The sequence below is a fragment of the Bubalus kerabau genome, chromosome 5 (assembly GCF_029407905.1).
Source record: "Bubalus kerabau isolate K-KA32 ecotype Philippines breed swamp buffalo chromosome 5, PCC_UOA_SB_1v2, whole genome shotgun sequence".
NCBI classification, from domain to species: Eukaryota; Metazoa; Chordata; class Mammalia; order Artiodactyla; family Bovidae; genus Bubalus; species Bubalus kerabau.
The window spans coordinates 6,725,354-6,750,333 of record NC_073628.1 but is presented as its reverse complement, the minus strand read 5'-3'; the positions used below and the strand labels follow the sequence as shown (position 1 = coordinate 6,750,333).

The 24,980-nt window shown below is 52.1% G+C and overlaps 1 protein-coding gene across 1 annotated transcript; it reads left to right on the top strand.

Annotated features, from left to right (window-relative positions):
* The first annotated feature begins 1,620 nt into the window (after positions 1-1,620).
* Positions 1,621-5,269, top strand: TMEM151A (transmembrane protein 151A). Its single transcript, XM_055583322.1, has 2 exons — positions 1,621-1,695; positions 3,938-5,269. Exons 1-2 carry the CDS (start codon positions 1,621-1,623, stop codon positions 5,267-5,269), a joined length of 1,407 nt encoding a protein of 468 aa, XP_055439297.1.
* The last annotated feature ends 19,711 nt before the right edge of the window (positions 5,270-24,980 follow it).

Below are 24,980 nucleotides of genomic sequence, written 5' to 3'. Positions count from 1 at the left end.
GTCTCCAGAAGCTGCAGTTGAAACTCCTGAGTCATTCTCACCCCTGCAGTCATCTCGAAGTGAGACCCCCAAGCTTCACTCGTGACCTCAGGGACTCCTTTCTCTCATTCCCACCTTTCATGAAGACAGCCTTCAGGGGTCTCCCTTCTCACAGACTTCCAGCCACTACTTCTCCAAAGCAAGATCAGGGCCTCTTTGACCTGCCTCTAGTTAGCTGCCCAGTGTCCAGTTACACCAGGTGGCCTTCCTGCTCTCCAAACTCAATCCACGTGGTCCAATCACAGTGCCTTTGCCCAGAAGTCCCCTCCACCTGGGGTGTCCTTACCCTTCACACCCACCTGCCCCAAACCTAATTATCCTTTAAGAATCAGTTCAACGTGTGCCTCTCACAGAGACAAAGTGAAGAGTCCTGACCTGGCTTGGAATGGATGCTGGAGGCCAGGCTCCAGGCTCCCTCTGGCTGCAGTAGTTTGCCCTGGATGTAAATTCCATGAGAATAGGACCTGTGTCATTCTCCACTTCTACACTTGTCTTCACAATGCTTATGAATACTTCACAGTACTTGCATATAGAAGACACTGATAAACATGTGCACCCAATAAATAAAAAAATAAATGGATGAAATTCTGATTCAGTCCTTTCCTCTCTACCACTTCAGTTACTAACTTCATCTTTAAATGTGTAGGGGTGTTGAACAGAATGATCTTTGAGTTACTGTTTGGAAAAAAAAAAATCACAAAACAAAATCCACCCAGCATTGCAGCTCCCTATGTCCTACCCACTGACTGTCTACCTTGGGGCCTAGGCTCTGACTCAGGGTCAGATGTGAAGATCGGAGGCCCCTGAGGGTCAGGGAGCGGCACTAGGGCCACCAGTACCTGGGGGGGGGGGGTCCTCTCCTGCAGGGCAAATCCCATGCCCCTGTTCCACATGATGAATGTACCTTGATTCCAACACATTCCTGTGCCCATTTCACAGGTGGGAAAACTGAGGTTGGGGTGGAGGGTGCCAACTCAATGTCACAAAGCCTAGGGTGTCCTGGCCTCCTGCTTGCCTACTTCAAGTAGAGCCCAGGGCCTCTGTCCAGCTAATGAGGCTCACCACAGCATTCAGGTCTGTAACTGTCCCTTGTACTACCGCCACAAACGAGGCTTCAGAGATGGGATCTGGGTGGGCTTAGACCTGGGCCTACTCCTCAGAGATAGGACCTCGCGGGCACCCACCTACCCACCCTCGACATTCTATTTACAGCGGGGATAACTAAGGCTCCAGAAAGCAAGGACTCGTCCAAGGTCGCAAGTGCGAGCGCGGCAGGAGGGGAACCCAGGCGTCCGTCCGCCCAGCCTGGGCTTCTTGGAGGCGGGGGCAGTGCCCGCGGTGCCAGGCGCTGCCGGCGGCGCCGCGGGTGCCGTGGGGGCGGGGTCAGCGGAGGGCGGGGCGCCGGGCACCGCGGCCGCCAACGCCGCCGCCACTGCCGCCGCCGCCGCGCTCGAGCTCCGCGCACTCCCTCCGCGGCCGCTGAGCCGAGCGGACGCCCTCCGGGGCCACGCCGCAGCCCTCCGCGCTCCCTCCTAACATGCCCCGGGCCCGGGCGGGGGCCGCCCAAGCAGCCAGGACACCATGCCCGAGGACGGCGGTGGCGACAGCGGGGACGTGCCCGAGATCATTCCGGACGGCGAGCCGCTGCGGGAGGAGGTACCGGCTCCGGGTGATGGGGGGTCGGAGCTGGGGCTGCAGAGGGGAGAGGGCGACAAGAACTGGGGCGACCCCCAAAGCGGGGGCTGCGGAGGGAAGTCCGGAGCCCCTATGGTCAATGACGTCATTGGGGTAACCTGTATCCTGCGAGGGGTCTCGGGGCCTAGGGGCCCGCGTGGGGGTCGGGGTGGGGCGGCTGGGAAGGGATATGGGGAACAACTCCCACCCCCGACGCCCCCTCATCCAGCCTCGCCCTCCTGTGACGTCAGCACGGGGCCCCTGCGCGTCCCCATTCTGCAGCGCTGCCCTTCTTCCCCAGAGCCCCCGGGTCAGGCCCCTGGCCCGGCCCAGCCGTTCATGAGGTGCCCGGGCGGAGCCTGCAATGCAGCAGCAGTAGCAGGGACTAGGTGGGGGGGCGGGTGGTGGTGGTGGTGGCAGGAAGCAGAGGGAAGAGGGGAGAGGAAGGGAGGTGGCCTCTGGGTACCCCTTCTCCCTCTCCCAGAGGTTAGAACCCAGGGCCCATCCTGCTGGTTGGGACCCTCAGAATGGCCCCTCCTCAGTCCTAAGGAGGATCTGCAGGGGTGTGGGGCCCAGTGTGGGGCGTCCGGGTGATAGGCAGTGAGTGGATCTATGTGTGTGTTTGGGTGAATGTAGGATGCTTGTGGGTGTGTGGATGTCAGTGGGTGCTCCCCATACCTTGAATGGGACATATGTGCCCTACAGTCAGGTGAGGGACTGGGGGCCCCGTGGCTGGGGTGAAGTGCTAATGAGTGAGTGCGTGTGAGCGCAGCCGTGTTGTGGGTGGGTCTGTAGGGTGTGGGTGTCAGGTTGCAGTAGGGGTAGGGATGGGGGATGTGCACTGTGATAGGTAAGGTGTGTCCCTGGGTTTCAGTGAGTGTGTAACATGTATGTGCCTCTGTGTGTCCTGTGGTGGGTGGGCCCGGGGAGGTGGGGGAGGCAAATGCACACGCACCTTGGCACCATGTCACCGTGGGGAAGGGGGTTGTACCCTGGGCACTGGTGAGGGGCTGGTGTGTGTCAGATAAACAGGCAGTGATCACATTCCTGGTGGGTGGATTCTTCGATGAACTTGGGGTGGGGTGGGGTGAATCCTGGAGGTGGATGAGGGTATGTGCACCTGACTGCCCCTGCGGGTCGGGGGGGGGGTGGCACCTGTGGTGGGCTGGGGACAGTTCCTCTCCTCTTGGGTCTCTCAGGGCCTGGTGGGACTGTGGCAGACACGGTGGCCCCTTAACCCCACCTATGCTGTTTCCTCCAGACCGTCTCTTCCTTCTTCCCCTTTTCACCCCTTCTCTCCTCCCTCTTTTCTCTCCCTGGGCATCTGGGGATAAAGTGGGGGCCAGGCTGGAAGCTCTGCCAGGGGGATGTGCCCGAGTCCCTGGGCCAGGGAGTGGTCCCTGCTGCCCCGAAGCTGTGTCCCGCCTCCTCCCTCAGCGCAGATGGGGAGTGGAGGACTGCCTGCCATCTGCTCCCCTCCCTCCAGACTCACACCTCTCTCTCTTCCTCTTTCTCATTTACTTAAAAGCCTCTCCCAAGTCTCCTGCCATCCCTAGTTAGACCAATGGACCAGAGGGATTGCAGGGTAATGGGAATAATATTTATTCCATTGGCCAGACCCTATGCTAAGATCTTCACACATAGGATCTCCTTGACTCGTCACAACTCCAGTTGACTGTAAACAACCCCAGTTTACAGATGAGGAAACTGAGGTCCAAAGAGGATGAGGGGACTAGCCAAGTCATACAGTCAGTGGTGGAGCCAGCACCCAATCCCGGGCACCTAAGGCCACCCCTAGGCTCTTCACCCCTAGGACCCCCTGCCACCCTGGCTTCCCACACTCCCAGGTCCAGGAATCAGTGCCCAGAGAGGGCAGGGATATGGCTGCAATCACAGCAAATCAGGAGCAAAGTCAAGACCAGAAGGCAGTTTTCTCAACAGCCAGTCGTTGGGGGTCTGGGGTACCCTTCCCTTTTGTGGCAGAGATGAATCTGTTTTCTCCTACATGCTCCGGACTGGGAGGTGACAGGGCACAGTGGAGGCCAGGCTCAGGGCACATAGTTGGAGCCCTGCGGCTCTGCTGTGAGTTGACTAGAGGGGTGAGGCCAGGAGCTCGCTCCTCCATCCCCCAGAGTCTCAGTTTCCGCCTCTGAAAAGTGGGGAGCAAGCCCCACCCCCTTCACGGGGCTGACCCGGGCCTCCCCTCTCTCTGCCCCTTCTGCAGCAGCGGCCCCTGAAGCAGTCCCTGGGAAGCTCTCTGTGCCGCGAGTCGCACTGGAAGTGCCTGCTGCTCACCCTGCTCATCCACGCCTGCGGCGCCGTGGTGGCCTGGTGCCGTCTGGCCACGGTGCCCCGGCTGGTCCTGGGGCCGGAGGCCGCCCTGGCCCGCGGAGGCGGGGGGCCGCCGCCCACCTACCCGGCCAGCCCCTGCTCCGACGGCTACCTGTACATCCCCCTGGCTTTTGTCTCCCTCCTCTACCTCCTCTACCTGGCCGAGTGCTGGCACTGTCACGTGCGGTCCTGCCAGGCGCCGCGCACCGACGCCAGCACGGTGCTCGCCCTGATCCGCCGGCTGCAGCAGGCTCCGCCCTGCGTCTGGTGGAAGGCCACCAGCTACCACTACGTGCGGCGCACCCGCCAGATCACCCGCTACCGCAACGGCGACGCCTACACCACTACGCAGGTCTACCACGAGCGGGCCGACAGCCGCACGGCGCGCGGTGAGTTCGACTACTCGGCGCACGGCGTCCGCGACGTCTCCAAGGAGCTCGTGGGCCTGGCCGACCACGCGGCCACGCGGCTGCGCTTCACCAAGTGCTTCAGCTTCGGCAGCGCCGAGGCCGAGGCCTCGTACCTCACCCAGCGGGCCCGCTTCTTCAGCGCCAACGAGGGCCTGGACGACTACCTGGAGGCCCGCGAGGGCATGCACCTGAAGGACGTGGACTTCCGAGAGTCCCTCATGGTGTTTGCCGACCCGCGCAGCCCGCCCTGGTACGCGCGTGCCTGGGTCTTCTGGCTGGTGTCGGCGGCCACGCTGTCCTGGCCGCTGCGCGTGGTGGCGGCCTATGGCACGGCCCACGTCCACTACCAGGTGGAGAAGCTCTTCGGCGCCAGCTCGCCTCCGCCCGGCGCCGTGCCCAGCGGGCCCCCGCTCTCCCGAGTGGCCACGGTGGACTTCACCGAGCTCGAATGGCACATCTGCTCCAACCGGCAGCTCGTGCCCAGCTACTCGGAGGCCGTGGTCATGGGCGCCGGCTCGGGCGCCTACCTCCGGGGCTGCCAGCGCTGCCGCCGCTCCGTCAGCAGCAACTCGCTGCCGCCCGCCCGGCCCAGCGGGCCCCGCCTGCCTTTCAGCCGCAGCCGCCTCTCGCTGGGAGCCGGGGGTCGGGCCACGCCGGGGGTCTTCCGAAGCCTGAGTGGGGGGCCGCTGGGGCGCCGCGGGGAGGACACAGAGCCCCTGGAAAGCCCACCGTGCTATGAGGACGCCCTTTACTTCCCGGTGCTCATCGTCCACGGTGACAGCGGCTGCCAGGGGGACGGCCAGGGTGCTCTCTGAGACCCACGTGGCCCCCAGACTGGCCCTCTCCCCACCATCCCACCCCAGGGGCTTCCATGTCTGAGTGATTGCTGTCCAAAACAGGAGGGAAAACAGACCAGCACACGAGGGGTGGGGGTGGGGGTGGAGCCCTTAGACAGACTAACCGCACAGTGACCCCTGGTCATCTGGGGGGCGAAGGAACACCCCCGCAGTTGAGTCTAGGAACCGTCCCAGCATGGCTCCCCTCCACCGCCAGCACCACCACCATGTCCCACCCCCCGCGATGGCAGGTGATCTAGCTCAGGGGGCCTCCCAGGCTGGGCAGGAAAGGAAATTTCCAGAAAACCTGGGCTGGGGAAGGAGTCCTGGGGACAGCAGATGCCTGCCGCAGAGGGCTGGCTGCCTGTGAACCCTTCGCAGCTCGGTGGAGGCCACGTTAGGGGCCCTCAAGCAACCCAGAAGCACAAATTGGTGGTTTGGGGCCACGCCCAGCTGGGCTGGCATCCACGAACCTGGAGAGTTGGCTATGGCAGCACCACGGCCTCGGCCCCACTCCCCTCCCAGGGTCCCCGTCCTTTCCCCTGCCAGGCCTCTGCTCAGGGCCAGCCCCTGATCAGACCCTGCAGCATGGCCCCTCTACCGGGAGCCTGGTTCTTGGAGCACAACCCTGTCCCACTCACCCACCCCCGTTTTCCCTGGCGCACCCTTCTCCCGCACCCAGTCGCCCCTATAACCCAGGGTTCCTTCTCAGGGCCCCACCTCGAGTCCACCTTCCCTAGTCTCTGCTCCTGGCCCCTGACGTCCGTGTCCACCTCTCAACCATGCACACACCTCTCATCGCCCCCTGACTTCTCTGCTCTTCACCTTCCTGATGACCCATGGGGCTCGGGGCTGCAGGGCATCCGAGGGGCCTCAGCCCCAGCCACAGCCTCTTGGACGATGCCCTTGCTCTGCCAGGGAGGCCCCTGCTTCCTCCATCACTGGGGCCTGGCCCAGGGGACACCATCCCTCCCCCAGGGAGGCAAGAGTAGTCCCTTCCCTTCCAACTGGGGCTTCCACCCCCTCTCAGGAGCCGGTGGGGGAGGGAGAAGGCAGAGAAGATGCAGATAAAATAAAAAGTATGAAATGGAAGGTCTTCTCTCGTGCATTTCTGGGTGGTGGGTTCGAGGCCACCACGACAAACATGTGGGCCTGGCAGGGTCTGGGGGTGGTGGTGTGCTAGGGGTGGTGGTGGCTGCAACACCCCCAGGAGAGGGTGAGCTCCCCACCCGGGCTGGGGCCTCTGAGATTCAGGTTTGAGTTGGTCTGAGTAGCTGACTCCAATCTACTGGCATCTGGGTCATTTCCAAGGGACTATCCAAGTGGCCCCTCTTCCAGCCCAGCAGGGGTGTCCGTTCTGCTGCTGGGTGTGCTGAAGACTAAGGGAGGGGTGCTGTGCTTAGTTGCTCAGTGGTGTCTGACTCTTTGTGACCCCATGGACTATAGCCCACCAGGTTCCTCTGTCCATGGGATTCTCCAGGCAAGAATACTGCAGTGGGTTGCCATACCCTCCTCCAGGGGATCTTCCCGACTCAGGGATTGAATCGGCATCTCTTATGTCTCCTGCATTGGCAGGCAGCTTCTTTGCCACTAGTTCCACCTGGGAAGCCCAAGGGAGGGGTGACTGGTCTCCAGAGCGGGAAGAGGGAGGTATGGCCTGTGGCACAAACTCAGTTCTCCTAACGGCTGTTGGTGTCATGGGTCTGGGGGAATGGGCACTGAGCAGGTCAGAGGACGCAAAGCTGGAACCAGCCAGCCCTGGATCAGGGCATGGGGTCGGAGGACAGAGCAGGTAAAGGAAGGACCTCCGTCCCTCCCTAGGGAGGTCCTTAAAGTGACATCTCCCTGTACAGCTATGCAGGATGTTTGCTGGGCAAGGGGCATGTGTGCTTGGAATCCTACCTGTGCACCACTCCTCAAGCCCTGGGAGCTGCATCCACCTGGATAAAGGGTGTGTGTGCACGTTCAGTCAGTCACGTCTGACTCTTTGGCAACCCCTTGGACTATAACCCACCAGGCTCTTCTGTCCACAGGATTTCCCAGGCAAGAATACTGGAGTGGGTTTCCATTTCCTCCTCCAGGGGAATCTTCCCCACCCAGGGATCAAACCCATGTCTCCTGTATCTCCTGGACTGGCAGGTGGATTCTTTATCACTGAGCCACCTGGGAAGCCCGGACAGTTTTTTCTAGTCCATGCAAAGGCACCATGAGAGTGCTAAAGGTGGGTGGGATTCTCCCAGACAGAGATGGGTGGAGGGTGTTCTGGACAGTGGGAGCTACCAACACAAAGGCTTAGGTGTCAGGCATGAAGTAGGGGTCAAAGCAGAGCTGTGGAAAAGGTGGCTGAGGCCTTCAACATCAATGCCAAGAATTTGCCGGTAAACTGGGGCAACCATGGAAGGTGGTCAAGCAGAAAGTGATAAGCTCAGTGCTGCACGTTAGATTTTTAGCAAAAGTCCAGCTGCCTGCTGTTCACCTGGGGAGGGTGAAGTTAGAGACCAGAGCTTTCCTCATACGTCAGCCCACTGCCTCGCAGGGAGTGAAGTCCATCCTTTATTCAGAAGCAACTTAGATGGAAAATTCCGTGGTCCCCAAACATTCAAGGAGGCTGCAGCAGGTTGGGAGCCAACGAGTAGCTCCAGCTCCCCTACATGGGAAGGCCCCAGCTCCCCAACATGGGAAGACCCCTCTTCCATTGTCCTGCTCTAACACATCAGCCACCAACCACCAGCCCACCAGTCACTATCCATTCTCCTCCCCTCCTCAACACCAGAACCCCGGTTTTACTTTAGATGGCGATGAGCTCAGCTAAAAGGCAACATTTCCAGCCTCCCTTGCACATATGGTATGGCTGTGTGACTTAATTTTAGGGTATGAGATATAAGGAGAAGGTCTTGGAAGGAATTTCTAAAAATGTCCCTCAAAATGGAAACAATATTGGTGAAGGCTAGTTCTGTCCTCTCTGCTTCATCCTGCCTTCAGCCTGGAAGGCAGATGTGATCGTTGGAACTCCAGTAGCTACTTTGGATCAGGAGGTGACCTTGAGAATTGTAGCCATGTGCTGAGGATAATAGAACAGCAAGATAAAAGACCCTGGGAAGACAACAATTCTCTGGTTGTCCAGTGGTTAGGATTCCAAGCTTCCCTGGCTGGGGAACTAGGATCCTGCATGCTGCATGGTGTGGCCCAAAAAACCAACCAAACCAAAAAAGACCCTGGGCTTCTGATGACATCATAGCTATGTCCATATCATCCTGGGTTGCCTACTTCCAGAGCCTCTCAGTGAAAAAGAGAAGTAAACTGTTAGTTTGTTTAAGCCACTGCTTTTTCTTGTCTCTATTACCAGCAGCTTACATTATTGCCGATCTACTGCTGCAACACAGATTACACTAAAATTTAGTGGCTTAAAACATCAATAGTCAGTCTTCCCTGGTGGCTCAGTGGTAAAGAATCCATCTGCCAATGCAGGAGACGTGGGTTCGATCCCTGGTCTGAGAAGATCCCACATGCCATGGAGCAACCAAGCCCATGTGCCACAACTATTGAGCCTGTGCTCTAGAGCCCAGGAGCTGCAACTCCTGAGCCCATGTGCTGCAGCTATTGAAGCCCGCCCAAGCCTGCGCTGTGCAACAAGAGAAGCCACCACAATGAGAAGCCTGCACACGAAAAAGGAGAGTAGCCCCGCTCACTACCACTAGAGAAAAGCCAGCACAGCAAGGAAGACCCAGCACAGCCAAAAATAAATAAATAAAATTATTTTTAAAAATCAATAATCATTATTGTCTCTCCTGATGTCTGTGGGTCACACATTCAGACACGGCACAATGAGAATGGCTTATCTTTATTCCATGACATCTAGGGCCTCTGCTGAAAGAATCAAAAGCCAGGAGTGGAATCATCTGAAAGAACGTTCACTCACGTGTCTGGCAATTGATGCTGGCTGATGGCTTAGGCAACTAGGGCTATTGGCTGGAACACCCAAACAGGGCATCTCCAAACTTGGGCTTCCTTATAGCTTGGTGGCTAGGGTCCAAGGACAAATTCACCAAGAGAATTTGGTGAAGGCTGTATTGCTCTTTGCCATCTCGCCTTCGAAGTCAAATACATCACTTCTGCTCCTTTCTATCAGTTAAATCTATTTCAAAGGCCCACCCAGTTTCAAGGGGAAGGAACGTAAGACCCTCACCTCTCCGTGGAGGCTCGTCACCATCACATTGTAAGGTTAGCATGTGAGGTGGGAGATATATTCGCGGCCATCTTCAAAAATGCAGTCGGGGGACTTTCCTGGTGCTCAAGGTGCTAAGACGCTGTGCTTCTGATGCAGGGGGCGCAGGTACAACCCCTGGTCAGGGGGCTAGATCCCACATGCCGCGATAAAGATTGAAGATCCCATGGGCTGCAACTAAGACCAAATAAATAAATTTTTAAAAAAATGGAATCAGCCAATGAGTCAAACACCATTCCTAACAAATCAATGTCTATAGACTGGTCTGCAAAATGAGCACCAACAGTTTTGTTTTTTTTTTTTTTGGCCACACCTCGAAGCTTGTGGTGTTGACCAGAGAGTGAACCCAAGCCCCCCAGCAGTGAAAGCACAGAGTCCTAGCCCCTGGACTGCCAGGGAATTCCTGAACTCCAACCATTATATAATGCTTGTTTCAGGGAGAAGGTGGTGGTATATGAGATGTGGGCCTACTAGGGGCAGAATGACATGCTTTGGTCATTTATTGGGACCCTCTGGCCTACAGTAGATTAAATACGGATGCAAACTCTGCAGTGCCTCCCATTGAGAGGTGGGATCTATTTCCTTGCTCTTTAGATCTGGGCTGGCCAATGACTTGCCTTGACCAATAGATTGTGGCAGAAGTCAGGCTGCGCCACTTTGGAGGCCAGGCTGCTAGAGGGCTTGCAGCTTCCACCTACACTCTCCTGGAGCCTGGAGACCACCACACAGCAAAGCTGCCCAGCCTGACCTCCTGAGAGGTGAGCGGTCACACGCCCCGGCCAAGGGCCAGCATCAGCTTCCAGATACAGGAGTGAGGCCATTTCAGACAGGTCAGCCCCAGTGGAGCCACAGAGGACTGTAGCCTCAAGAATGCCTCCAGGTGAGACTAGCAGACGAACCAGTGAGCTGATCCCAACTCACACTGTTGACCTACAGACTGGTGAGAAATAAGGAATCCTTGTTTCAAGCCACTACGTTCTGGAGTGGTTTGTTACATGCAGTGGATAACTGATACAGGCTCTGAACCCAGGTCCATCTCTTTCTTTCTTTCTAGCTTTTGGTCACACCATGAAAGATCTTAATTCTCTGACTAGGGATCGAACCTGTGCCCCCTTGCAGTGAAAGCTCAGAGTCTTAACCCCTGGAACACCAGGGAAATCCCCACGTCCACCTCTTACTGGAGGGTCACTGGAAAGCTCCCCTCTACTGGTCTGCTGTGTTTTGTTCATGCATTTGGACTTTGTGAGAGCCAACAGTGAACCAGGAATGCTCCATTCTAAACCATTCTCAAAAGGAGAATAATGGCTGAGGAAGGAACCAGAGCTTTGTCCCTAAATCCCAGAAGCCTTTGTCTCTCTGTTCTATGATGGAGAGAGAGAGAGGGAGCAGTGCCACACAGAGGGTGCCTGAGGGACTTCCCTGGTGGTCCAGTGGCTAAGACTCTGTGCTCCCAATGCAGGGGGCCTAGGTTTGATCCCTGGTTGGGCAACTAATTGCAACAAAGATCCTGTGTGCCACAACTAAGACCCAGCACAGCCAAATAAACTTTAAAAAAATAAATATTAAAAAAAAGAAAGAGGATGTCTGATCTTCACCCCCTCCAGCCCTGCTCCTCTCTATCTTTTCCATCTCAGGAAATAGAGTCAGCACTCTTGCTTAAACTTGACACTTGTATAGCAATCTTTTTCTTGTTTTTTCTTTTTAACTTTGCATTAATTATGTAAAATTTCAAGCACCACAAAAGTAGAGAGATTGATGCAACAGAGTCCTTTGTCTCCAGCGCCCAGCATCACAGCCATTACTCTTATTTCACCCACATGTCCCCCCACTTCAGAAAAGTAAGATCATGGCATCCGGTCCCATCACTTCATGGCAAATAGATGGGGAAACAGTGGAAACAGTGGCTGACTTTATTTTTTCTGGGCTCCAAAATCGCTGCAGATGGTGATTACAGCCATGAAATTGAAAGACACTTACCCCTTGGAAGGAAGGTTATGACCAACCTAGACAGCATATTAAAAAGCAGAGACATTACTTTGCCAACAAAGGTCTGTCTAGTCAAGGCTATGGTTTTCCCAGTGGTCTTGTGTGGATGTGAGAGTTGCACTATAAAGAAAGCTGAGTGCCGAAGAATTGATGCTTTTGAACTGTGGTGCTGGAGAAGATTCTTGAGAGTCTCTTGGATTGCAAGGAGATCCAACCAGTCCATCCTAAAGGAGATCAGTCCTGGGTGTTCATTGGAAGGACTGATGTTGAAGCTGAAACTCCAATACTTTGGCCGCCTGATGCGATGAGCTAACTCATTTGAAAAGACCCTGATGCCGGGAAAGATTGAGGGCAGGAGGAGAAGGGGACGACAGAGGATGAGATGGTTGGATGGCATCACCAACTCGATGGACATGGGTTTGGGTAGACTCCAGGAGTTGGTGATGGACAGGGAGGCCTGGTGTGCTGCAGTTCATGGAGTCGCAAAGAGTCGGACACTACTGAGCAACTGAACTGAACTGAACTGAACCCCCCCCCGACTTCTACCCCCTCCAACTGAAGTATTTTGAAGATCCAGAAGTTGTATTAATAGCATTTGATCCATGAACACCTCCTCACCCCTGACATGAAATCTACATCCAGGATCCTGCCTACAACACCTCTCTAAACAGCCCTCAGGCCTCTCCCAGCCACCACCCTGCTCCAGGTCCCCCCAGGGCATCCTCCTCCAGCGTCAGTTTTGGACTCCGATAGGCCTCCCCTTCCTCGCATGTCCTCCAGCCCATGCAGAATCACCTTGATGTGTAAACCCAATCACATCTCCACACTCAAAATATACCAGGGCTAGGACTTCCCTGGTGGTCCTGGTAGTGAAGACTGCATTTCCAATGCAAGGGGCACTGGTTTAATCCCATGTGTCGTGCAAAAATAAACAAATGAATAAATTTTATTTATTTAAATTAAAAAAAGATAATTTTAGACTCTCATATTTTATATATATATATATATATATATATATATATATATATGTATACACCAGTGCTTCAAGGAAAACCCAGACTCCTGCCCTGGCCCTCAGACCCCTATTCCCCCAGCCATCAAGGCCCGCGCCTGACCCTACAACAAGCCAGGCTCCTTCCCACCTCTAGGTCTCAGCACCCGACACCCGCTCTTCTAGCTCCTGGAGTCCTCCTCCTCCCCAGCTCTCCCCCTGATCCCCAACTGCTGTCTGAACACATCCACTCTCCTACCTCAGCTCCCTCTGCATTTCCTTTCTGCTGCTCAGCAGAGGTGGCAATTATTTTTATTTATGTATGCATGAGGTTATGATTTGTTTCTTCTATTAGAACTAAAGTTATGGAAGGCAGATGGTCACAGGTGTAGACCTGTGACGGAGCTCTAATTTCGCCACTACGACCCCAGTGGCCCTCAAGAAGTTACTTATTCTCTCTCAGCTGCAGAACAGTAGATAATAATAGAATCTGCTGACTTCCAAGGCTTATCACCACATTTAAATAAGGTAATATGCCACCAACACCGGCTCCCCTGGTGGTTCAGCAGTAAGAATCTGCCTTCTAGGGCAGGAGATATGGGTTCAGTCCCTGGGTAGGGAAGGCCCCTGGAGAAAGAAATGATGACCCACTCGAGTATTGTCACCTGGGAAATCCCGTGGACAGAGGAGCTTGTCAGGCTACAGTCCACGGGGTCGCAAAAGAACTGGACATGACTTAGTGACTAAAACAGCAACAATAAAAACACCAACACAACATTGCAGATCAACTATACTTCAATAAATAAATAGATACAATCACCACAATACTAAAAAGAGAAAAACACAATATACCGCCATGCTTAGAAAAGGGTTTGCGACATAATAAATGCTCAATAAACTTAGCTGTCATCATCATTCATACTGTTTTTATTCATTATAAATAGGCACTCCATATTACACACACACACACACAATTACACCAGCAGCCGGCACAGCGCCTGGCACATAATTGATGTCCAGTGAATATGTATTAAGTGAATGATCCTTCAGCTGCCACCAACACTTCCAGGGTGACTGAGGTCACAAGGTCCCAAGGATGGGCTGGTGGCCCATTTCACATCATCCTGTGGCCCAGAGCTGCCAAAGGAGCTTTGCGTCGCCCAGCCTCCCAGGAAGTGGAGCTTTATCTTCCTTGGCTGACAGCCCCGAGAAGGGCACCCAGGGAAGTGTAGGCTGCGTTCCTGATCCAGAACAACCCATGAGGGTTTGTGCCTCCTCTGTGGGTCCAGACTCAGGACGACTGGACCCCCAGAACCTCCCCCAGGTGGCAGGCTGCTGCAGTTTCAGTGACCGTCATCTTCCTTCTTCGATCACACTCGCTGCGCTCTGGCCCTCCAGAGTTCCTAAGTACGAAGTGATCGCTGAGGTGCCTGGAAAGGGCAAGGACCCGACCCTGAGCAGTCTAAAGCTCCTGGAAGTCAGATCTGACAGGAACAAAGGAAAGCAGGGGCCACATTGATAACTGTGCACCAAATGTCAGAGGACGCGAACCTCTGCTCCAAGGGCGAGATCCTGCCCAGAATGTTGGCTGAGGCCAAAACCGGCTGTTTTTCTGTAACTCGTGGTTGCCAGGAAAAGGCAGTTGTATTTTTCTTCTTTTTGGCTGCTGTTTCTAAAACTTATTAAATAAAACTGACTAAAATACTGATTTTTTTTTCAGTAGAAGAGTTTCAATTTATGTGTTATAAAATACGTGTTATAACTAATATTGTAATATTAGGGTAATATTTTAACAAAGATCAAGCTCACAACTCTAAAAAACACTTATAAAACAAACATAGTATCATTGAAAAATTCAGACTCTGGATATTTAGGAAGTTAGCAGTTGGGGTGTTACTGAATCCAGGTCTGGTGGCTTCACCGCTTGAAAACCAATTCTCAAGAGTTGATAGGAAAGGAAAGGTTGCTTTATTTTGGAAGAAGTTGACAAGGGGAGAAGGTCAACTCCTGTCCAAGAACCAGTTCCCCTCCACTGACAATCAGTGGCAAAAGCTTGTATAGGCTGAGGGATGGGGCTACATGTAAAAACAGTACAATCAGCTCTGACTGTCATCTTGAAATCGTTCATCAGTGGTCTGACCAGCATCACCTTGATTAAGTACAGTTAATTTCACATGCTAGCAAGATTATGCTCAAAATCCTTGAAGGTAGGCTTTAGCAGTACATGAACTGAGAACTTCCAGATGTACAAGTTGGATTTAGAAAAGGCAGAGAAACCAGAGATCTAATTGCCAACATCTGTCAGATCATAGGAAAAGCAGGGGAATTCTAAAAAAAAATCTTCTTCTTCGTTGACTATGCTAAAGCCTTTGCCTGTGTGGATCACAACAATCTGTGGAAAATGCTAAAGGAGATGGGAATACCAGACCACCTTACTTGTCTCCTGAGAAGCTTGTATACAGGACAAGAAGCAACAGTTAGAATCAGACATGTTCAAAACTGGGAAAGGAGTATGGCAAGGCTGTATATTGTCACCCTGCTTATTTAACCTCTGTGTAGAGTACATCATGAGAAATGACAGGCTGGATGACTCACAAACTGGACTCAAGATTGCCAGGAGAAATATCAACAACTTCAGATATGCAGATACCACTTTAAAGGCAGAAAGCCAAGAAAAACTAAAGAACTTCTTGATGAGGGTGAAAGAGGAGAGTGAAAAACCCGGCTTAAAATTCAGCATTCAAAAAACAGATCATGGCATCTGGTTCCATCACTTCATGGCAAATAGTTGGGGGAAAAGTAGAAACAGTGATAGATTTTATTTTCTTGGGTTCCAAAATCACTGACTGCAGCCACAAAATTAACAGACGCTTGCTTCTTGGAAGAAAAGCTATGACAAACCTAGACAGCATAATAAAAAGCAGAGACATTGCTTTGCTGACAAAGGTCTATATAATCAAAGCTATGGTTTTTCTGGTAGTTGTGTACGGATGTGAGAGATGGACCATAAAGAAGGCTGAGCACTGAAGAATTGATGCTTTCTTAATGTGGTGCTGGAGAAGACTCTCGAGAGTTCAGTGGACAGCAAGGAGATTAAACCAGTTAATCCTAAAGGAAATCAGTCCTGAATATCATTGGAAGGACTGATGCTGAAGCTGAAACTCCAATACTTTGGCCACCTGATGTGAAGAACCAACTCATTGGAAAAGACCCTGATGCTGGGAAAGATTGAAGGCAGGAGGAGAAGGGGATGACAGAGGATGAGATGGTTGGATGGCATCACTGACTCAATGGACGCGAGTTTGAGCAAACTCTGGGAGACAGCGAAGGACAGGGAAGCCTGGCATGCTGTAGGGTGCATGGGGCTGCAAAGAGTCAGACATGACTTAGCGACTGAACAACAACAAATCTTCAGTTCCAGGGTCGGCTTGTTTCCATTTCTTGAGGGGAGCTCTTTCTGGCAGCTTTTGTTGTGGCTACAGTCTGGTCATCATGTAGTTAACTTCTCCACCTGGTGGGGGTTTCAGTATCTACAAGACAGCTCACAGGATATGGCTCAGAATATTGTCTACAGCCCTTGAGAAGAAACTAAAGGTCCTTGTCTATGCTTAATGACTAAACTATTGTGATTTGATCTCCTCTGACTGTTTTCCTTTGTTTCTGCATGTTCTCTCTTCTCTCATTAAACTTAATCTTTGGCTGAAAATTTTCCACAGACAAACTCAGGCAGAAGAAATGGGGCACAAGGACCATAGGATCCTTGGTCCTGTTTCAGCAGGGGAATTCCCCAGTGATCCAGTGGTTGGAACTCGGTACTCTCACTGCCAGGGGCCCAGGTTTGATCCCTGGTTGAGGAACTAAGATCCCACAAACTGAGTGATGTGGCCAAAAAACCAAAAAGAGAATCAGAGTTCCCCTTGTGCAAGAAGGTGGGTGGCAGCTTTTGTCGTTTCAGGGACCCCCAACCGTGGGGTAAAATGGAAACTCCAATCTCCACTTTCAACCTGACCCTCTGCCTTGAGCTCTGATTCAGGCATCCAAGTGTCTTCCTGTCTGATTCAGACCCACTTGGGTGACCTCCAAATACTGCAAATGCGACAGAGCCTACATTGAACATCATCCATCTTTCCCAAGGGGCTGCTTCTCACGGGTCTCCTCCTCCATGAATGGCACCACCAGGGGGAGCCAAAACTTGGCGGCCACCATCGTCCCGGCTTCATCTTCAGCCAGTCACTGGATCTGGTCCAAATCCACTCTCCAGCCATCTCTGAACTTTACTGTCTCCTCCCATCCGAACTCTGCTTCTGCCTTGGTTCAGATCACCACCCTCTCCTGCCTGGGCAGAGCCCTGAGGGGTGTCACCTTTTCTGTTTCTTTTTTCCCCAGTTTTGTTGAGATATAATTGGCATACAGGTCTTTCCAGGAGTCATGTATAGATGTGAGCGCTGAACAGAAAAGAAAGCAGAGCGTCAAAGAACTGATGCTTTCGAACTGTGGTGTTGGAGAAGACTCTTGAGCATCCCTTGGACTGCAAGGAGATCAAACCAGTCAATCCTAGAGAAAATCAACCCTGAATACTCTTTAGAAGAACTGGCCCTGAAGCTGAAACTCCAACACTTTGGCCACCTGATGCGAAGAGCTGACTCTAGAAAAGACCTTGATGCTGGGAAAGATTGAAGGCAGAAGGAGAAGAGGGCAACAGAGGATGAGATGGTTGGATGGCCTTACCAACTCGATGGACATAAACTTGGGCAAACTCCGGGAGATGGTGAGGCACAGGGAAGCCTGGCGTGCTGTAGTCCATGGGGTTGTGAACAGTCGGACACGACCGGGTGACTGAACAGCAACAACTGTATGTGTTTAAGGTGTATAGCATAATGATTTGATTTACAATGTTAAAAAAATAGAAAAATATTTCCCTTGTGATAATATTCTAAGAACTCTTAGAATTTATTGCCTTAACAACTTTCGTGTATAGCGTACAGCAGTGTTAATTATCTTGTCATGCTGTACATCACATCCCTAGTACTTAGTAATTTTATAACTGGAACATTGTACCTTTTGACTATATTCATCCAATTCGTTTTCCTCCCACCCCGCACTTCTGGTAAGTACAAATCTGATCTCTTCTTTTATGAGTTTGTTTGGTTTTGAAGTATGATTGATCTACAGTACTCTGTTAATTCATGGCATACAACATAGTGATACAATATTTGTATACATTTCAAAATAATCACCATGATAAGTCTAGCTGTCACCTGTCAATCCAAAGCTACTACGTAATTATTCACTGTATTCCCCACACTGTATGTTTCAGCCCCATGACTCATCTATGTTGTAACTGAAGGTCTGGACCCCTTTATCCCCCTCACCTATTTCTCTCGATGCCCCCACCCGCTCTATCTTACATATTCTTACTGCTCTCCTTCTGGTTACTTCTGTGGACCTGAGCCCTTGTGGAGCGTCTGAGGCATAGTAGTGTCTTGATAAACACTGGACAAATGTGTTTGTTTTTTAGTGTCCAGTGGGTTCCCTGGCCTCCATTTGAACCCTTCCCCCTGTAATAATCCTTGTTCACATGGGGATACATGGCTTGGCATGTGTTTAAATGTCCTAAGTTACACATTCAGGAACCAGGAAAATGACCCAAGATGGGTCTTTTGTGAGCAAGTTCTGTGGTACTAGGAAGAAAATAAAAATCTACTCTTTTATCATTTCCTTATTAGTGAGAGAAACTGCCACTTAGCAGTTGTCTGCTGCTTTCAATCAAGCTGCTGGGTCTGTAATCCGGAGCTTCCCCTGCTCTTCAACCAACAAAATTACAGGCAAGTGGTGCAAGAAAGGGCAAATGGATGCTGGGAATATAAATTCTAGGCAAAGTCTCAAAGACTCTGAGACTGGCTGGAGACAGGCATCCAGCAGTGGCCTGATCACACTGCTCCTGAATCCCTGTTCTGTCCTCCAAACTACTCCAGCTTCTGCTTGTTTCCAGGCCTGAATTTCACCCCACATTAACCCCACAGCTTCCAGTGTCTTACAAAGATTCCCTTCTGTTTTGCTTGCCATCAAAGGATGCTGACTCGCTGGGGGCCAAGGTACCCCTGGAAGGTAAGCATTTGAGACCTCCTCTCCTTTGGGGATTCAAAGTGATTAAATAGCCCCAGATGGCTGGAGATGGACTTGAATTATGATCAGATGGCAGGAAAGAACCTCAAGGGACCCCAAGAGGGAGGAGTAACTAGAAACAAATTCGTACGGGGTCTGATGCTTCCTAGACGAAAAAGTCAGCATCATCTCATGAAACACAGAAACATGTCCCGACCCAGGCCTTCACTCCTGAGGCTGTGACAGCTTGTATCCGCACACTGCCCTCCGGTCCCGTAGCCATGTGACCAGGAATGACTGCTTCATGTAAATCAGGAGCAATAGCACCTCTCCCCACTGCTTGGACGGCAGCAGGAGGTGGTGGCAAGTTCTCACTAACAAAACAAGCTGACAATAAAAAGCAGACTTTATCATCTCTCCTACTGGTCGCTCCACCACAGGACCAGCTTGCTGTGGCTAGAGAGGTCTCGCACCAACCTGGAACCCTTTTTCTGGTCCCCAAGTATGGTCAGCAGAATGATGGCCCCAAATATGCCCACATTCTAATCCCTGGAGCCTGTGCATATGTTATTTTATACAGAAAAGGGGACTCTGCAGATGTGATTAAGGTTAGAACCTCTAAAGGGGAGATTATAATCCTGAAATATACAGGTGGAGCACTCATTTTAATCAGTCCTTTGTTTTTTTTTTTTAATTTTTGATTGCTTTGAGTGGCACCCAGGATCTTAGTTCTCCAGCCAGGGATCAAACCCGTGTCCCTGCATTGTGCATGCAGAGTCTTAACCACTGTACCACTTTTTTGTGTGAGAGCATGCGTGCTCAGTCACTCAGTCATGTCCAACTCTTTGCGACCCCTTGGACTGCAGCCCGCCAGGCTCCTCTCTCCATGGGAATTCTCCAGGTAAGAATACTGGAGTGGGTTGCCAAGCCCTCCTTTAGGGAATCTTCCCAACCCAAGGATTGAACTCAGGTCTTCCACACTGCAGGTGGATTCTTTACCATCTGAACCACCAGGGAAGCCCTCTTTTTTTTCTGGGAGCTTTTTTAATCAGCCTATTTTCAGTGACCACTGAGAGTGGAGAATCTCTGGGACCTGGTGACACCTCAGTCTGTGGGGTAGGCAGCTCACAAGTGGCATAGACTGATACTACAATTCTGTTCTCCGAAGCCTTGGAATTTTTTCCTCTGTATTGTTCAAGGAAGCCCGACTCTTCCCAGCATGGGGCCAGTGCTTAGTCGGGGCTTCTGTGAGTCCTCTGACAAAGCTTCTGTCGGATGCCTGCATTAGAGCAAGAAAACCCAGCTTCACATAACACCCTCTGAGACCATGCATGAGTCAAGAGCTAGACCTTTACTTTTTGGCTGCCTGGTTTTAAGAGTTCATCCCCCAAAGCCAGGTCTGCCCCTCCTCCATAGGCTCCTGTCATTCCTCTTGGGTGTGATATATCTTCCTAACTTGATTCTGCCCACCACCCACACCCATTTTGTTTTTATTTTCCATCTTCTCCTTAGCTACCATGGGACCAACCTGGCAACAGAGTAGAGCGAGGGGGAGGGGGAGGGTTACAGGCACCCCCAACCTCACACACCTTCTTCCCCATCCTTGTATGCATCCTCAGTCAGAATTCTGACATCTAACAAGATCCCTTCTTTGATGTAGGGCCCATGCACTTCAGCAAACTCATGGGGTGCCATGAAAGATAGAACTTAGAGGGAAAGACAGAGACACTGGACATCTGTCAAACAACTGGCAAGCTGCTAGCTTGAGGCCGTTCGCAGTTTCAACATCGGATTGCACTACATTCCTTTCAATGACATAATCTCTTTGCACAGCTGGATTTTTGGCAGCTGCCATGATAAAAAGCAAATACTGCAGTGAAAGTCAATGCCGAACAGGAAATGAAGGTGACGATGTCCAGTCGGATTCCAAGTTTTGAGAAGTGGCGCACACACCCCACCGGCTAGCGACTGTGGTCATTTAAGAATAAAATATTTTTGTATCTTCCGATATCTCTATATTATTTTCTCAAATGACTACTGAAGTATTAAAACACAAGCATTTCTTACATTGTTTATATCTATTTACTAAATGGAACTATTGGGTGACCGAGGGACACCATGAAAAAATCAAGTGAGACACTCAGGACATGGTAAACTGACAATGTTTGGGAACCTTTACTGTAGGGACTTGGTGGGCGTGAGATGTCAGTTTCTGGGGATTCAGCTCTCTCACAATCAGTTTCTGGATTCTGCCAGCTAAAACAGATAGCACTTCCTGTAGGAGGTTCATGCAGCCACCTTGAAGGTCCTCACCAGCTTCCAGAAAGAGACCTGTCTCTCCTGGTAGAGTTCTTTGTTTTCTCCAGCAGATTATTGTGGCTCTCATGGGTATTATCAGATCAGATCAGTCGCTCAGTCATGTCCGACTCTTTGCGACCCCATGAATCGCAGCACACCAGGCCTCCCTGTCCATCACCAACTCCCCAAGTTCACTCAGACTCACATCCATTGAGTCAGTGATGCCATCCAGCCATCTCATCCTCTGTTGTCCCCTTCTCCTCCTGCCCTCAATCCCTCCCAGCATCAGAGTCTTTTCCAATGAGTCAACTCTTCGCATGAGGCGGCCAAAGTACTGGAGTTTCAGCTTTAGCATCATTCCTTCCAAAGAAATCCCAGGGCTGATCTCCTTTAGAATGAACTGATTGGATCTCCTTGCAGTCCAAGGGACTCTCAAGAGTCTTCTCCAACGCCACAGTTAAAAAGCATCAATTCTTCAGCGCTCAGCCTTCTTCACAGTCCAACTCTCACATCCATACATGACCACAGGAAAAACCATAGCCTTGACTAGACGGACTTTTGTTGCCAAAGTAATGTCTCTGCTTTTGAATATGCTATCTAGGTTGGTCATAACTTTCCTTCCAAGGAGTAAGCGTCTTTTAATTTCATGGCTGCACTCACCATCTGTAGTGATTTTGGAGCCCAGAAAAATAAAGTCTGATACTGTTTCCACTGTTTCCCCATCTATTTCCCATGAAGTGGTGGGACCAGATGCCATGATCTTAGTTTTCTGAATGTTGAGCTTAAAGCCAACTTTTTCACTCTCCACTTTCACTTTCATCAAGAGACTTTTGAGTTCCTCTTCACTTTCTGCCATAAGGGTGGTGTCATCTGCATATCTGAGGTTATTGGTATTTCTCCCGGCAATCTTGATTCCAGTTTGTGTTTCTTCCAGTCCAGCGTTTCTCATGATGTACTCTGCATATAAGTTAAATAAACAGGGTGACAATATACAGCCTTGACGAACTCCTTGTCCTACATGGGTATTATAGTATGCCCATTTTTCAAATGAGGACTGGTTAGGGAATCTGCCTAAAGTCTGCAACCCTCAAGCAGTAGAGCTGGAATGGAAGCAAGTCTCTCTGGTGCAGGGTGCCTGGTAATTTGCTAATTTGTCTAATTTGTCTTCTGGAGAGAAATTCCCAAACTCAAACAAAACCACGCTAAAGTCATGGCCAATCTCAGAGACCCTAAAGCTGCACCTGTTCTGGGCCCCTTGTCTGGATCCTACCAGGTCACAAGCAATGCATCGGTTAGCATTATCATTCATCAAAAACACAACTGACTGTGAGGGAGGCTTCACTCGCCCCCCACACCCAATCACAGCATGATCAGCCTGGGACCCCACATCTTGCAGCCTTACCCCCAAAAGCAAGTTCCTTGGGAGGCAGGCATTTCCAGACCACAGAAATGGCTGTCACTATTCACTGGCTCTGCTCTAGGGGTGAAATCACAGAATCGGATTCAAACCTCCACTTACTAACTCAGTCAAATCGGGCAGGGCTTAACACAGGTACTCAGGCAAGTGCTTTCAGCTTCTTCATCCATAAACTGTGGCAAAACTAGCAATTCTTTGGGATTGTTACGGTTGTTCTTAAATATTTTTAACGTTATGGCCCTTAAATGATTCTTAAATGCAAATCCCTTAGAATTGACTAGGCATACAATAAGTGCTGCAGGCATCTACTATTGTTTTCACTATTATTTGGCACCAAGCCCCACGTGCATTGGAAGAGGCCAGGACACCAGGACTCGAATCTCCCCTGGAAGCCACCCCACACCTGAGCCCCGAGTTTGTCCGGGGTGGCTCTGAAGCAGGGGGTGCTGGCACCTAGCTGTGCTCAGTAGGTGTTACTTTCATTTCCCTCAACTTTAGTTCCCTGGTCTGTCCCAATATTGTTTGAATAATATTTTACTGAGTTCCTAGCACTGAACTCGAATCTCCCGGCTTCCTGGAGTCCCCAACTAGTGTGGGAGTCAGCAGACTAATATTTTCAAATGTAGAGATGAGCACTGATAAAGAGGACGTCCTTGAGTTCAATCCTACTCCAAAAACTGTGATTCTCAGATCCCAAACCCACTCCCTCCCGCCATACACACCTCCTCCCAAGAAAGGTGTGGATAGACACTTGCAAGCTAGTGAGGAGGAGGGACCTAGCCCTAACAGTTCTTGGCCCCCAGGTGAGAGGTTGTGCTTTCGTCCCTGGGAAACAGGATTCAAGAGGAAGGACAGTAAGCTGCTGTAAAGACACAGAGACCACTCAGCTTGAGGGCCAGGGTGAAGCCCTCTCGGTGTCTTCCAAATACGATGAGAACTGATCTGCTGTTCTGCTGGGGGGAGTCGGCAGATATTAGAGTTACACAAACATTTAACCAGTGAAGCAACTGTTCATTGAGCAGCGCTGTGCTTTCCTGGTGGCTGCAAGCGCCGAAGACAGGTGGCGCCAAAGGCCCACTTCTGGACGCCGTCCGCGGGACTCCTGACAACTGACTCCGAGCGCACTCCAGAGAACCCGCGATCTTGACGACTGGAAACCGGGGGCAGGGAAGGAGAGAGCACCAGGGCCGGCTCCAACGGCATCCTGGCCTTGATCACACCCACAGGCAGTGAGCGACCTCGGAGAGTCCCGGGTCCGGAGCGGCCAAGACTTCGGTCCCGAGAAGGCGGGGCCTGACGGTGGGCGGGGCTGTAATTAACGAGAGGCGGAACCCGAGCGGAGAGGTTGGGTTCCATTCTCTGCATGGTTGAAGCTCGTGTTCAAGGCCCGAGAGAGGAGCGCTCTCTAGGTGGGCGGGACTCCTGGGCATTTTTAGCGGGAGGGACCTGGGCCTTTTTAGACGTGGGCCATTATCTCAGTGTGAAGGGAAGGTGTGTTAGCCAGATGTGGGCGGAGCTCTTCCCCTGGGGAGGCCGGCTTGGGGCCCCGCCTCTGCGATTTGGGGGGGGGGGTGGGGGTACTCGGGGAGCCTTCCCTGGTGGCTCAGGCGGTAAAGTGTCTGCCTGCAATGAGGGAGAGCCGGGTTCGATCCTTGGGTTGGGAAGATCACCTGGAGAGGGAAATGGCAACCCACTCCAGTACTCTTGCCTGGAAAATTCCATGGACTGAGGACCCTGGTAGGCTACAGTCAATGGGGTCAGAAAGAGTTGGACACGACTGAGTGACTTCACTCACTATCTGCCATCCATCTCAGACTCGGGGAGGGGGCGTGGCTTGTAATGGGGTTGGGGCGTAGCCAGAAGAGGAAGGGAACAAGTAAATTCGTGGAGGGCGGAGTTTTCATCTCTCCCCCGGACAGAGTTAGTGTCTCTGCGGGACTCCCTGCACTCGTGGACCTAGTCTCCAGCTCAGCAAAGGGGGGAGCTGCGTGAAGAAAATGTGTTAACTCTGGACGGAGTTCAGAGCACCTTGAAGCGAGAACTAATAATTGCCAGTCTCAAAAATTAAAAAAATAATAATAATAATTGCCAGTCTCCCAGTGCAAGCCGCACTTAGGAGGCGGGGCTTACGGCCCAGGTGGGCGGGACCTAGTACCGCCTCGGCCTGGGCGGAGCTGAAGAGCGGAGGGGCGGGGCAACCATTCGGAAGACTCTCTGAGCTGGCAGGGGGCGAGGCTTGCGGCTTTGGTGGGCGTGACCTCCGGAGAGTTCCCGAGGGGACGCTAGCCGGCCGTGGGTGGGCGTGGCTCGAAGCTCCGAGAGACCCGGCTGATAGCTCAGTCTCCGGGCGCGCCTGGAGGAGGCGGGGCCGGAGCCAGTGGGAGGAGCCTGAGTGCAGCTCCGGGTCTAGGCGGAGCCCCAATGCAGCGCTAGTGGGGGCTCTGCCCTGGGAGGCCGTCTGTTTAGGCCCGCACGCAGCTCCGCATCTGGTGCTCATTACAGGATGACAAAAAGCCGGCTCTGGGCCCCCTGCCCCACTCCCATCCCCGCCCTCTGACAGCAGTGCTTTTAACTCCTTCCTGTCCTCGAGGCGCTCTGGATCGTCTGCCCAGGGTCACAGGAGGGAATTCCAGTCCTTCACATCCTGGCGGGCTTTGCCACCCCCACA

What these genes read in the sequence shown, in the direction of transcription:
- TMEM151A (XM_055583322.1), top strand. Translation starts at nt 1,621, where the DNA reads ATGCCCGAGGACGGCGGTGGCGACAGCGGGGACGTGCCCGAGATCATT. An exon ending in GCGAGCCGCTGCGGGAGGAG is followed by an intron (nt 1,696 to 3,937) that starts GTACCGGCTCCG and finishes CCCCTTCTGCAG; the next exon opens with CAGCGGCCCCTGAAGCAGTC.